The 15,267-nt window shown below is 33.4% G+C and overlaps 1 protein-coding gene across 4 annotated transcripts in view; it reads right to left on the minus strand.

Annotated features, from left to right (window-relative positions):
• GRIK2 (glutamate ionotropic receptor kainate type subunit 2) overlaps positions 1 to 15,267 on the minus strand; it is a 567,104-nt gene that overhangs the window by 161,864 nt on the left and 389,973 nt on the right. For all 4 annotated transcript variants that reach the window (XM_036318053.1, XM_036318054.1, XM_036318055.1 and 1 more), the window contains one exon: positions 12,525 to 12,731. In XM_036318053.1, coding sequence (XP_036173946.1) covers positions 12,525 to 12,731 — 207 coding nt within the window. The remainder of the gene's footprint in view (positions 1 to 12,524; positions 12,732 to 15,267) is intronic.

Consider the following 15,267-nt stretch of genomic DNA (forward strand, 5'->3'; position numbering starts at 1 on the left):
ATAAACAACAGAAAAAAATAAATTTGGTACTAGAAGAGTGTGGCTGTAACAATAATCCATAGACACAAAGTTGAATATGGAGAAATATGAGGAAAGGAAATAATTAATATAGAGTAACAAGTAAATAAACAACTTGTGGATTTCGAGGGTCACAAGTAAGTGTATTTGGGTCAAAAAATCAAATACCCAAAGCATGAAGGAAAAGAGTTGCATTTCTGAATTGATCTAAGAGTTAGTGTACTTTGGGTCATGATAATGATTATTATGTCATTATAGTCATATATAAATATTATGGGGCTGAGAGGTCCCCTGAATGAATAACTCAAGAAGTTTAAAGTCCATAGTGATGGCTGCATCTTCTGTAAGGAAAGAGAGTTTAGGAGGTCAGAAGAATGGTCTCTCCCCTTGAAGTTTCAACAATTTGAACAGCTATAATTCATCAAAGGATTACCTGCTCAATGCACAAACAAGTTTGAAAGATAAACACACTGAAACATCTAAAGGTGGACAAGTAAGAGCAAATCGGGGAGGTGATAGGGAGAAGGGCTCAAAGGAGCCACAGATGCAGCCAGGCAATGTGGAGTTCACTGCAGGGCTCAGCCCAGAGAGGGGAAGGAGCAAAGAGTTTTAGTGAGCACAAAAGCCAAATAGCCAAAGCAATTCTGAGAAGAAAAAAGAATGAAGCCAGAGGTATCACCCTACCTGACATCAAATTATACTACAGAGCTATGATCATCAAAACAGCATGGTATTGGCAGAAAAACAGAAACACAAACCAATGGAACAGAATTGAGAGCCCAGAAATACCACATGTATAATTTTTGACAAAAGAACTACAAGCACACAGTGGAGAAGAGAAAACTTCTTCAATAAATGGTGCTGTGAAAATTGGAAAGCCACACAAAAGAATAAAACTAGACTACAGTTTTTCTTCATGTACAAAAAATAATTCAAAATGGATCAAACACCTAAATAAAAAATCTGAAACAATAAATTACATAGAAGAAACAATAGGTACTAAACATATGGACCTTGGTCTTAGAGAACATTTTATGAATTTGACCCCAAAAGCAATGGAAGTAAAGGCAAAAATAAATGAATAGGACTATATCAAACTGAAAAGCTTCTGCACAGTGAAAGAAACCACAACAAAGCAAAAAGGGAACCAAGCTAATGGGAGAAGAGATTTACAAACACCTATGACAGGGGTTAACCGAACAGACACACAATCCAATTTAAAAATTGTTCAGAGGATCTGAACAGACACTTTTCTAAAGAAGACATACACATGGCTAACAAATATATGAAAATATGCTCAAATTCACTAGGTATTAGGGAAATGCAAATCAAAACTACCATGAGATACCACCTCATACCTGTTAGAATGGCTGTTACCAACAACACAAGTAATTGTAACAAATGAGGAGCAGTTGTGGGGGAAAAAGGAACCCTCATTCTCTGCTGGTGAATATGTAAACTGGTATAGCCACTAAGGAAAACAGTATGGAGGTTCCTCAAAAACTTAAGAGTAAAGTTACCATATCAGCCTGAAATCCCTCTTCTGGGTATCTACCTGAAAATATTGAAAAAATTTATTCACAAAGATATACGCATCTTAGGCATTGTCCTTGACACTACACTGACACATAGTTTATTCAGATATTTTTATTCTTTTAAAAACTGTTTTTAGTATAATCTAAAACACATGTATACTGTTTATATATATTCATAAACATATATACACAGTGTATACTATGTGCATATGCAAATATAGATAAAAATGTTTGTGTGCTTATAATGTACCAATTTAAAAATTGTCAAGGTCAAGTTTATATGTTTTTTAAAAATTCTCCATTTTGAAAGTATTATATATGTCTCCTTTCCCCCCCTGACCTCTTCCCATCCACTCCCGTGCCCCAGCATAGGCCCTCACCCCCCTACTGTCTGTATCCATTGGTTATGCATATAGCATGCATACAAGTCCTTTGGTTGAGTGCGCCATTATTTACATAGAGACCGTATGACAATATTAGAGCATATCAAAATAGTTATTATTTGTATAACATTACATATTCTAATTAGAAAATTCAACATCAGCTGAATAACAAATCATAAAATATAATTTATATAAAAAGATGCATGGTAATGAATCTACGCTAGCACATGCATAGAAGTAACATTATTTACTTAGGGTCTTGGAATAACATAAAAGTACTGACTAGAAACAAGATACATCATAATTCAAGAAATTCTTTACACAATGACAGACTGATTTGAAAACAGAAAGACATTGGTTGTTTTGTTACTAAGGCTATTCCTGGCAGTTATCCAGGGACTACAACTGCACAACCTTACAAACAGCATAAAAATGGACTGTTTGAACAAAGGGGCTCCGCAGGATAATGAGTGGTGCACAGTATTTCTCACTGCGCGCTGATGAGCTCCTTTTGAACTTTGCCAAGATTTAAACAATGGTGACAGGGCTCTGGCTCTGGCAGGAAATGTGGGCCTTGAACAGTGCTTCAGGAATGAGGGCGTTTGTTGTTTGTTTGCTTGTTTTCATTAGAAACCACATTTTAATCATTTAGACTCTTTATTGGTTCTAATTAGTTCTGGAGTCTTAAAGAAGCTTATAAAATATCAGAAAGAAATATTTGCCACAATGGTCTTCTTAAAAAAGAAGGATCTAGAGTTTCTCTTAGATTAATCATTAAAGGTTAAAATTTTAAATTCCAAGGTAGTAAAAGCTTCCACAAACTTTTTAATGGTATCATGAGTAGGGGAAATATATAGGTCAGATCACATGAAATGCTTGATATTTCATTGTAATCCACAACAAAATGACAATTTTATCTTTTAACCTAATATTATAACTTATATAATTAACCAATGTTGTATAAAATAATTTCCTTCAGGTAAAACTATGTGCTGAAGTTAAATTAACTGCAACACTAAAAATAGTATATTGGAAAAGCATCTGTCATTTTCTTATAATTAAAGCTTAATGACTTCCTTGACTGTTTTCCTCTCAGAGAGGATTAGATATATACCCCTCAGGTTCCCCTAAGTATCTTGGAAATAACTATATTATCTTCTTACCTGAAGTACATTAAAATTATTTAAATGTCTATTTTACATGGGATTCATATTTATGTTTATATCTTCAGTGTATACTATTGTGACAGGCACAAAATTGCTGAATTAATAATACTGAATTATACTTACATTTAGGGATATCATAAAGAATATCCTATTTTAGCAATTGTACCATTTCCATTATTCCAATTTACTTTGAAAAAGAACTCTACATAATTTCAGGTGATAGAAAAATCCAGTCTCAGTTAACAAAGAAATATGTGTTCTATTTAGAAAATTAATGATGTGATTTCCTTTTTAAATTAAGTTTTTTAGGAATTTTCTCTGTTATGTTTCTGTTTCAATTTGTGTTATGTACTAAAGAAAATTTCACCTTTAAAAAGGCACAGGTATTTGTTTAACTTGTATAATTTATGTTGATTCTGATGCAAATCGGTGCCTTTCCAGTAATAATAAATGTAAATCAGTGTTTACTCTCTATTAATGCAGATGTCCCATATACAAAAGCTAAACAACTCACTGCTTCAGTAGTGTCACTGTAAATTCACTGTCTGAATCAAATGCAATTTTTTTTTAAGCAAAGAGAGATGAAAACAGAGAGAGAGAGGAATAGCAATGAGAGAGAGAAAAATCCATTGACTTCCTCTCCCATGGGCCCCACCTGGAGATCTAACCAGCAACCTGGGTATGTGCCCTGAACTGGAATTGAACCCATCATCTTTTGATGTATGGGACTACACTCCAACCATCTGAGCCACAGTGGCCAGGCTCAAAAGCAAACTTTTATTATTCAACTTAAATTATTCTAAAACTTTGATTTTTCTCAGGTGGGCAATTTTCTCCCAGAATTCCCTTACTCTTAGTTGATATTCCTATTTTCATTTTCATATAACACCTTGTTCGACCTATCAAAATCCTAACTTCAAGCCTTCTCTATTCCAATCTATTGTCCTTTGTTCATTTATGAAGCTTTTTGAAAGCTTTATTTTTTTAAGAAGACTATGTTAAGAAAAAGTTTCAGTGCCCTGCAATGTGAAACTGATTAGTCGTATAGTGTTTTATAAGGGGCAAAATTATGTATAAGATGTATAGGAACATATAAGAATTTCTCTATATCTATGGGAGTCTCTATATCAACTTAGCATTTTACTTACTCGTAAGCTTCAAATTATGACTTTGTGCTATATTTTTCTGATAATATTTATGTTCAAAACATTTATATTCATAATATTTTCAGTAACTAAGTTCACAAATCATTTTAAGCACTTAGTAGTATCCCTGAGAAATATTTATTCTGTAATTTATTGTAAAATTGCAAAATAATTCTTAGCTCTAGGTTTTGCTATAAATTACAATTAAATGGCCTATTAGCAAAAGATGGTTGTTGGCAAAATAATTTATTTTAAAAATCTTGAAAATGCATTAAAGAAAAAAATTTTAGTGTTTTACCTTAATCTCTAAGTTTAAAAAGCACAAATATTTCTAAATATAACCTTAATATTACTGTGAAACTTCATAGAATGAGGACAAAATCTATATTGCACCTGTATTTAAATAAATATTTAGCATTTAAAAATGCCTTATTGGCTTTATAAAAAATTTTATAAAAATAATTATTATATTTAAGAGTTGTTAATAGACACATAGTAAATGGTTGTTGAATATCATAGTCTATTATAAAGTACAAATCACAGTTATACTGTCTATGATATCCTGCTTCTGGAAAAACTTGATCAATATCCTTGTCTCTGAATTTTTGGACAGTACACTTTCACTTTTCACAGCTTGCTGTTTAGATTCATTTTTAGAAAAGAAGTTTAGTTATAAAGAATTATTATACCAGCCCTTTTCATTGGAAGGGTTCGGAACAGGTCTCCGCAGCAGGTGCTACTTGGGCATGTGGATTATTTTTAGTTGAAGGCAATTCAACTGAAATATAAACATAAGAGAAACCTGAACACATGAGATAAAGTTTTGCCTCTTCTTTAAAGAATTTAAGTTGGGAGCCTTGCCTATAAAAAGAGTTATTACCAAAAAAATCACTTTTAAGAAGTTACATATGGGAAGCAGACATCTAATTCCTGAACTCTGCTCTCTTATTGTTCTGTGCATTACTGTACTCGCCTCTGAAGCTTCCAAGCATCTTACATCTTTCATTTGCTCAGAATGTCATATGTACTTCATTTTTACCTTTCTGTCTCTGAACTTCTGTATGTGGGGCTCCTGTACATACTTATATTATTACACCTGGCTTTTTTTTTTTTAATATATTATATTGATTTTTTACAGAGAGAAAGGGAGAGAGATAGAGAGTCAGAAACATCGATGAGAGAGAAACATCGATCAGCTGCCTCCTGCACATCCCCCACTGCGGATGTGCCCGCAACCCAGGTACATGCCCTTGAGCGGAATCGAACCCGGGACCTTTCAGTCCGCAGGCCGATGCTCTATCCACTGAGCCAAACCGGTTTCGGCTACACCTGGCTTTTTTATCTTGTTAATCTATCTTGTATTGATTGCGTTATTATATCAGCTGAAAGAAACTAGAAGAGTAGAGGAAAATTTCTTCCTCTTCACCTGGAATGTATCCTGTAGTTTTCTTAAACCCTTGCCTTTAATGTCTGATATAATAGTCACGGAATTTCCCATTAAAAGTAAAAATAACTTGCTTTTCAAATTGTTTTTTTTACAAAGAAAGGAAAATGATTAATAATTATGTTGTAATTAAGAGTATTTGGGGATCTATTTTCATAAAGGGAGCAAAAGGAGTTCTGATCTTTTTCTTAAATCCAAGTCTAACCAGTGTGAGAGATGAAATAATTTAAAGACAGAAATCTTCACTCTCTTAAATAGCGAATATCTTTGTGAGGGCCAGTAAAGAAAGAATTTCTCCAACAAGGAACAAACACATCACAAGATATAAAGAAAAAATAAGTAAATTTGAAAAACTCAAACTTTAAAACTTCCATGCCAAAACACACACACACACACACACACACACACACACACACACACTTTAAATAAATTTAAAGACATGATTCTTACTAGGATAACTAGTTGCATTATTAATATTAACTATATGTAACAAATTCCTATGTATCAATAAGAAAAGTCAATGAAAGTGGGCAATTCAAAGAAGGAGAAACTGAAGTCTATAAAATATGGGGGGAGGGGAGAGGAGGGAAGGAATATGGATCATTTCTAAAATGCAGATTCACTAAATTCAGACAGTGAGAATCTTAAATTAGTAATTTTGTAAACAGAAACTTTTTATATTACTAGTGCAAATTTAAATTAGTAAGAGAAATAAAATATGGAGGACAATATTGTCAATATCTAATAAAATTAAAAATATATGCCAACTGTGACCAACAATTCCTTTCTCAGGATGTCCTCCAGAGAAGTCCTTACATAGGTGTTCCAGGACATAAGACAAGGCTCTTTATGACAGCATTGGTTTTCACAGCATACCACTGGAAGTGACTTGAACGTCTCAACAGAAGACTAAGTAAAAATGGTATATTCCTATGATAGAATACTTATGAGCCTCTTATACAAAATGGACCAGAATGCCAAATTTAAAATAGTGGTTTCATGTGTGAATTTTAAAAAAGGGCTATGAACTAAACCTTAGTAGTTTGGGGACTACTCACATGGCAGGCCTAACAAGTTTAGTGACCAAAAGTAGCAACACAGGATGGTCCGATCATAAATTTCTAACTGGGCATCTCATGGCCTGTAGCTATGTCCCAGGTCCCAGGCCTGTAGCTTTCTTAAGTGCTCCCTGGACACTGTTCTTAGGCATATAGGATAACATACTTTTGAAATAGAGTCATTTTCCAGACCCCTGAAAGATATAACCACAGGCACCAGAGCACAAGACCACCACAACAAGAGAGGGAACCCCTCACTGTTATCTTGTTCCCTCATACCATCTCTATTAACTATCCAGTACGCACCAGTGTAAACGAGTGTGCTTCTTCGTTGTACTTTGTATTCAGTCATAGAGATTTCCCTGCTTTGCTTTTCCTGCCCTCTTAATCTATACCATGGATTTCATATGCCTTCTTTACATTTTTCCTTGAATTCTCAATGCATGAAAGGAATTGCAAAGCTATTATCCTCATGAGCATTTTCTCAATCCAGTGAGCTCTTGCTTCTGGGCATGCCCTCAAAGATTCTGGCTCAAATAAACATATGAATTTTTTTTCTACAGGTTTGGAGGGTTTTTTTTATTGGCATGTGGGGAGGTATGTGAAAAATGTAATTCTATCTTTTGTTCTTAATTTGAAAATTATGGAATTGAGAAATTTTATAGTAAGAGACTCAAACATTATCAGTAATATTTTACAGTTGTCATTTTGGGGTCATAGGAAATTATAAATTAATTTGCACTGCTATTTTTAGTTATTTTCCTATACAACAAAATAGTTATAATTTTACTATTCTTCAAAATTTCCCCCTAAACTATTAGAATGCTTCCTCTAGAGTACAAAATTGAGACAACATGCTATCAAAACGCAAAGATATGGTGCAAGTCAATTCCCATTTAGTAAAAACTGTGTTTTTGTTGTTGTTGTTTTAATTTAGCCTTTCCATTTTTTTATATTACCTGGAGCCTTTTTAAGTTCCCTGAAAAACAAATATTTGATTTCATTCCTTGTATATAATAAAAGCGCAATCAGGAGGCATAAGCAAAGCATAGTGAGGTCTTCTAAGGCTCATTTATGAATCATAAAAGGCTTGATAGTGTTAAATACCAATTGCAATGCTAAGGAAACATGCTGGGAAGCATTCGCGCAGCTGGAAAACCATAGCATCAGGAGTCCTATTAAAAATAATGTAAAATAAGTGTAGATCTCAACAGATTTCCTACTTTGCCATAGTTGTTTTATAAACTGGAACAGAATTTTGTTCTTGTAGTTTTTTTTTTTTTTAACTGTAAAATGATCAAGGTTTTGTTTGTTTGCTTTTACAATTTCAGCAGCACTTAAAGTTATAAAAAGAAGCCTCATTGAAAAGAAGAGAAAAAAAAGCTTTTATTGACTAATACATTCTCTTAGTAACCACTAACAGTAATAATATTCAAACACAAGGCTCTATAAGCACAAAGGAACTGTAAACTTCTTTGTCATTTCTAAAAGAGCTAAGTTTAAATGTTACTTAAAAAAGCAAACACTTCTCATAGTCTAATCTATTCAATTCTAACAAGGTAAAAAGCCTGAATATGGTTTTAAAAATTGCTCATTTTTACTGTAATTATAAAAAATTGTTCTTTTGCTGATAACATTATATCACACACATAGACAAATATTCATTTTATTTATTTTTTATGTTTATTGAATTTACTGGGGTGACATTGGTTTGCAAAACTATACAGGTTTTAAGTGTACAACTCAATAAAAAATCAGCTGTACAGTATATGGTGCACCCACATCACCACAAGCAAGGTCTCTTTCCATCCCCATTCTCCCCTCCTATTTGCCTCCACCTCCTCCTCCACCTACCTACCACCCCACTTTCCTTCTGGCTGTCACCACACTGTTCCCTATGTCTTTGCGTGTATATCTTATCTAATAAAAGGGTAATATGCAAATTAACAGTGACTCCAACATAAAAGATGGCAGTGCCCCTAGCCAAAAGATGGCAGTGCCCAGTCCTTTCAGCCCTGCCAGAGTCCCCCAGTCTTGGGGAGCGGGAAGCCACTGAGAACGGGCAGTGTGAGCGTTCCACCCCAGCTTTGGAGGGTCTCTGGCAGCAAGCACGGAATGCCTGCATCATTGCAGGCCAGGCTGGGGGACCCTCCCACCCCAGTGCAGAAATTTCATGCACCAGCCCCTCCCCTAAATATATATATATATATATATATATATATATATATATTCCCTTTACCCTCTTTCATCCAGTCCCCCAACTCCCCTCCCTTCTGACAACTGTCAGTCTATTATAATTATGGTTCAAAAGTAATCTGTAAACTAACTCATAATGTTTAATAGCCAAGATAAAGCAACATGAAAGAAAGCATTTGGTATCCTTTGTATATACTAGTAGTAACAGCAATAGTAATAATAGTAGTAATAATAATAATAACAACAACGATTACTTATCTTGAGTGTTTTCCATTTGCTAAGCAACACACTAAGACCTGTACATACATTCACTCTGAGAGCCAGCTTCTCAAATATGATGCATAAATTCCTTTAATAACCCAATAGTAGAAGTGAATTTAGTATCTATAATTGCATACAAGGTTAGGGACGCAGTAATTTTTTTGACTTGCAGTTAGGTTTTGGTTGTGTGTGTGTATTTTTAATCTGTATCAGTATACACAAGAGTATCCATCTATGCCAAGATCTTTTCACACAGTAAATTGTGAGGTGGGCATTTAAATTATTCTTTCTTCATGTTAGTGTCCTTCTTCCCTTCGTTGTGTCTCCTGCATCTATCCCCCATCTCTGCTGTCCCAATGATGTATTTGACTAAATTAAAAAGGACTGCAGTGCTGTTGTACTACCAGATATTAGCATTTAGCTCAAACTGCCATTCTATGGAGTAAAATCATTCCCACCCTACATAATAAAAGCCTAATATGCAAATCGTTGAATGGTGGAACTACTGGCAGAACAACTACACTGACCACCAAGGGGCAGACACTCAATGCAGGAGTTGCCCCGAGCCCACAGGCCAGCCCTGCAAAGGGAGGAAACAGGCAGAGGGAGGCAACCAGTGGCAGCAGGGGGGTGGGGCCAGTGGTGGATGGTGCCAGGCTGGCCAAGGCAGGTGTCAGAGGGGGCCCCCGATTGCTCCACCGGTTGCTCCTCAGATCAACCCTGATCGCCGGCCAAGCCTAGGGACCCTACCCGTGCACGAATTTCATACACCGGGCCTCTAGTTTTACATATAATAAAACTGATCTTAAGACATAATCAATAACATTCCAAAGGATGTGTACCAAAGAATGAATAGATAGATGACAGATGATAGATAGATGATAGATAGATAGATAGATAGATAGATAGATAGATAGATGATAGATAGATAGATAGATAGATAGATAGATAGATAGATAATAGATAGATAGATGATAGATAGATAGATAGATAGATAGATAATAGATAGATAGATGATAGATAGATAGATAGATAGATAGATAGATAGATAGATAGATAGATGATAGATAGATAGATAATAGATAGATAGATGATAGATAGATAGATGATAGATAGATAGATAGATAGATAGATAGATAGATAGATAGATAGATAGATAATAGATAGATAGATGATAGATAGATAGATAGATAGATAGATAGATAGATAGATAGATAGATAGATGATAGATAGATGATAGATAGGTAGATAGATGATAGATAGAGATAGATAGATGACACTCAAATACCTAAATTTGTACAACTAAGATGTAAGTGTCGCTCTGTGGAGTATGAGTATACAGTATTCCCTATCAAATTGTATTAGTATTACCACACTAGGTCAGAGAAGCCCCAGCAGATCAATGGCTTCAGCTGCCTCCAGCTGGGGCTCATTCTGTGTAAGAGATAAAAGGACAAAGAGTTTTAAGAAACAAGAATTGTCTGTGAATAAGCACCAGAAGTAGTAGTTCTACAAGGGTTCAAAAAATTGGGCTGTTTAAGGTAGTGAAAATGTCAGGAACGGCCTTATGGAGTAGGGGCCCAACACAGAACCTTGGAAGTGAATGTTAAATAGGTGACAAGGGGAGAGAGCTCAAATTTGACACAATATTAGACCACAAAATAAGTATAAGGCAATCTAAAAGTATTTTGATTTTTCCTATAACTATTTATTTGATTAAAAGCATATTAAATACTATTTAAAAATAATGGTGCCCAGCTTTGTTGATATCCTAAACATAATTTTTCCCTTTATTTTATCTATTGCTAATCTAACAGTATATTTGATTTTCTTTTAATTCCTCCCTATTTTTAATTAATTCTAATATAAAGTTACCATTCACAAGACACAGAACACCACAAGTTCCAATGAATAAACTTTAAAACTTAACATTATTTCACTGACTAGGCTTCAATTCAAAATTACTATCAATAGCAACTATAATCCCTACCTCTGTCTCATTGTCTTAGTTTCTAAATATTTTAGTTTTTAGTCTTCACCAAGAGTACTCATAAACACTATAGGAGAAATATAGAATAAGTAAGAAGACATAAAGTTTGGGCTTATTAGTTATGTCTTTATTTATTACATATCTAATCTATGTCAGATACTGCATTAGAAAAGTCATAGATATCAATCATAATTAGTAATATATGATTTTCTCCCTCATACGGTATCCTTCTTCTTGATAATAAACTTTGAAATTAATAAAATATTGTCAAAATGCTTTGAAAATTGCCTATATTTGCTACTTCCATAAATAAAAATTTTAATTTTGGGTACAGTTCACAATGTTTTTTAAAGGAAAAAATATTTTTATTATGTTGTAGTATTCTTACCAATATTTTTTTTGCCTTAATATTATGGAAAATGTAAAAATAAACTTAAGTATTACAAAATACAAAGTAAACACAATGTTATAATATTTAAAAGATAAGAGTTTATTTCAAAAATATGAGTTAATTAACACTGCCAACTAAGAAATAGTGAAATAATGCTTTCTTGGCCAAGAAGAAATCCTTGGTTTATTTCATTAAAAACATAAAATAAAATGTCTAGCCTCCTGTCTAAATATGCTTAATATTCTTTTTTAAAGTATATTTTTATTGATTTCAGAGAGGAAGGGAGAGGGAGATGGAAACATCAATGATGAGAGAGAATCATTGATTGGTTGCCTCTTGTGTGCCCCCTACTGGGGATCAAGCCAGAAACTTGGTCATGTGCCTTGATGGGGAATTGACCCATGACTTCCTGGTTCATAGGTCATCACTCAATCACTGAGTGACCGACCAGGCTTACTTAATATCCTTGATTTATTTTTATATAGTATCTTATTTTAGGTTCTTTGGTTTAATTTTCTCTTATCTCAAAAATATAAGTATCCTATCCTAGTATAGGAACATTTTATAATGAAATTTAGATTTGTATCACCCATTCTCTTTGTTAAATAGAAAGTTAGCATTTTTAAAGTGGGGAAAAAAAATAGTGTTGGAAAACCACATTCCATTTTACAAATAAAGAGCAAATACTTTCAAGATATCAAAATCATCACATATTAGTTAATTTAAGACAAACATCTCTCTGTAATAGAACTATATATCTCTCTTTGATTCTTTATATTTAATTGCACAAATAACATATACTTTGAGTAAAATTGTTGCAGGAAATATATATTTGAAATATATTGTTGTTCTTTGACTTTTTTAACCACTTATCATAAAAAAGTAAAATTTCTTAGCAATCTACCAAAGGTAATAAATAATGATAAAAGGGACTTACATGATCAATTAGTTCACGGACCATTCCATTCCATTGTCCATTGGCATCATCCTGGGCTCCATATTTCCCATCCTCTACAAGTCTAATTTCATATGTGAAGCCAAGGATTGTAGATAATTCTCTGAGAAGGTCAATGCAATAGCCTTCAAATCTATCGTTCCCATAGAGTGGTTTGTCAGACTTCTTAAACAGGACATAGGGTTCTTCCTGGAAACAGTGAACATGAACACAAGAGGTATCAGCTAATCATGAAGCTATTAGAATTATAGCACTCCTTAGAAGATGGAAAAATTCACATTAATTTATGACACAAGTCAATTTTATTTTTTTCTAGTTGTAATTAATATAGTTTGAAATACTAATAAGGTAGATTATCAGGAACATTTGTGCTTCACAAAAGAATATTTAAATATAATAATTTTACCTTGACTACATAATAAAAATATAATGTTATGTCTTTACCATATAGCTTATTTCATATATAATAAGTAATATGACATGTTATATACTGTATAATACATATAGATATATGTATAGGTATAATATATAGTACATTTAATATAATTTCACCATCATTACAATACCCACATTTAATTTATACCATTTAATCAATATTTGGTATGTTATTTCAGTGGGATCTATAGATAAAATAATTTTTTTAAAAGTTATTGCCTAATTACTTACCATGTGCTAAGAACTAGAGTAGTACTTTTATATGTATTAACACTTTTTTCTAACAACCAGGAAAATGACAACTATTATATTTAATTATAGGAGAAAAGTAATATCTTCTTTTAGAATATATTATAAAACTAACATTTAACAAGAACTTATACATTCATACAACATTTTATGAACCACCTACTATGAGGCAGCCCTTCTCTATAAAAGAGAAATGCAAGTCCTCAAGTTCATGATATAGAGAAGAAAACCAATACTAAATGCCTAAACAAATAGAACATGTAACTCTGTCATCAATAAATGGTATAAAAATGTAAAATAGGGCAATAGGATACAGAACTACTGCAAGATATTTGGCAAGATAAGAGAAGACAAGACACAATTGAGTAATATGCGTGGAATGGAGAGGAGAGATGAGGTAGAACTGAAGGAGTTTGGCCACTTGAAAATATGAAAGAAGGGGATTTTAGGTCAAGACTCAGCAAGTAAAAAGCCCTGAGACCAATATGACACTGGACTATTCCAGGAAGAGAACAACAGCCATCAATGAAGAGATTAAGAAAACAACAAAAAACACCTCATAGAAACAGACAGCAATATGTGATGATCAGGACTCTTTTACAATGGTCATTTTCAAGAGAGGTTAAAACAATTTCCCAGTTTATATGGTTACCAAGAGATAAAGAGGATCTAAGGAGAGGAAAAGATGGTATTTTTAATTAAGATTACTTAAATTCCAAGGTACACACTTTCCCCACTATTTTATGTTGCTTTCTATACTATCAGACCATTTGTGGCAATCCATACATGCTGAATTTTTAAATGCACTTGGGTTAAGTAACTTTAAATCAGAAATCAATCTGTAGCTAAATTCAAAGCTAGATAATTGGTTTTACCAATAGGTAAGAGAACAGTTAGGATCCTCTCTAATTTTTATGTATGTGATCACATGTAAACTTCATTCCTGTGGTACACAGAGTACTAAGAATTTGATAGATACAGTATTTTTCCAACCTTGGGGTTATTATATCCTTTCTGCTCTACTTTTTAAGTTAGATAACATGATTCCATTGATCACAATTTAGATACCCTCGTTACACTGACAAGAGGAAATACTAGAGCTAAACAGCTTTCATGTGCAGAGCATATTCAGGTGTCTCTTTTTCTGGTTTTCCCACACAACTTCTGAATTCTTTTACCATAGTATTTACCATAATGAGTAGTGAGAGATGATTTATATGTGTATCTTCTGAACTAGACTTGCAAAATGTACGTGGCAAGATAGTTACTTAAATTTTCATTAATAGTACCAGTCATCACCAGGCACCTAGCAGGCTTACAAACAAAATGACTGTATAATGAACTAATGGAAATGGGTTGCTGTGGTCAACGAGGGCGGGGGAGGGCAAGGGAACTTGAACTTGAAGAGAAAAATTACCAGAGGTCTGTTTCCCTATGGGTCCTATTATAGTAGTAACAAATCCTCAGGTCACAAACCAATGAGAAGAGGGTTAGAGACTTGAGAAGTACACACCATACTCCCCTGCAGAATAGAGGCCAGCCCGAGAATTTAGGGCTGGGAATTAAAAGAAGCATGTTGGTTCAATAGATTAACTGTCAACTTCATACTTTGGTTTTCATTGTTTCTGACTTAGAAATTAATGAATATATATATATATATATATATATATATATATATATAATTAATTATATATAAATTAAATTTATTTACATTTATTAAATACATATAAAATAAGTTATATTAATATGTATTAATTTAAAGGTCACAAGCACTAACCATTTGTCAAGATCCCTGCACTAATAGCACCATCCAATATTTCCCAAGCACTTACTTTGTGTCAGGCCCTGTTCTATGTGCTTTTCTTAGATTAATTTATTTATTCCTCATTACAACCCTGTAATGGTCAGTAACATTATCGTTGCTATTTTATACGTGAAATAACTTAGGACAGAGGTGCAAAGTATTTTACCTAACAACAGTTAGCACACAGTTCAGGTAGTCAGACTACTAGACCACATTAAATGGTTCCTAGTGATCATT

Source organism: Myotis myotis, unplaced genomic scaffold, assembly GCF_014108235.1.
Source record: "Myotis myotis isolate mMyoMyo1 unplaced genomic scaffold, mMyoMyo1.p scaffold_m19_p_7, whole genome shotgun sequence".
NCBI classification, from domain to species: Eukaryota; Metazoa; Chordata; class Mammalia; order Chiroptera; family Vespertilionidae; genus Myotis; species Myotis myotis.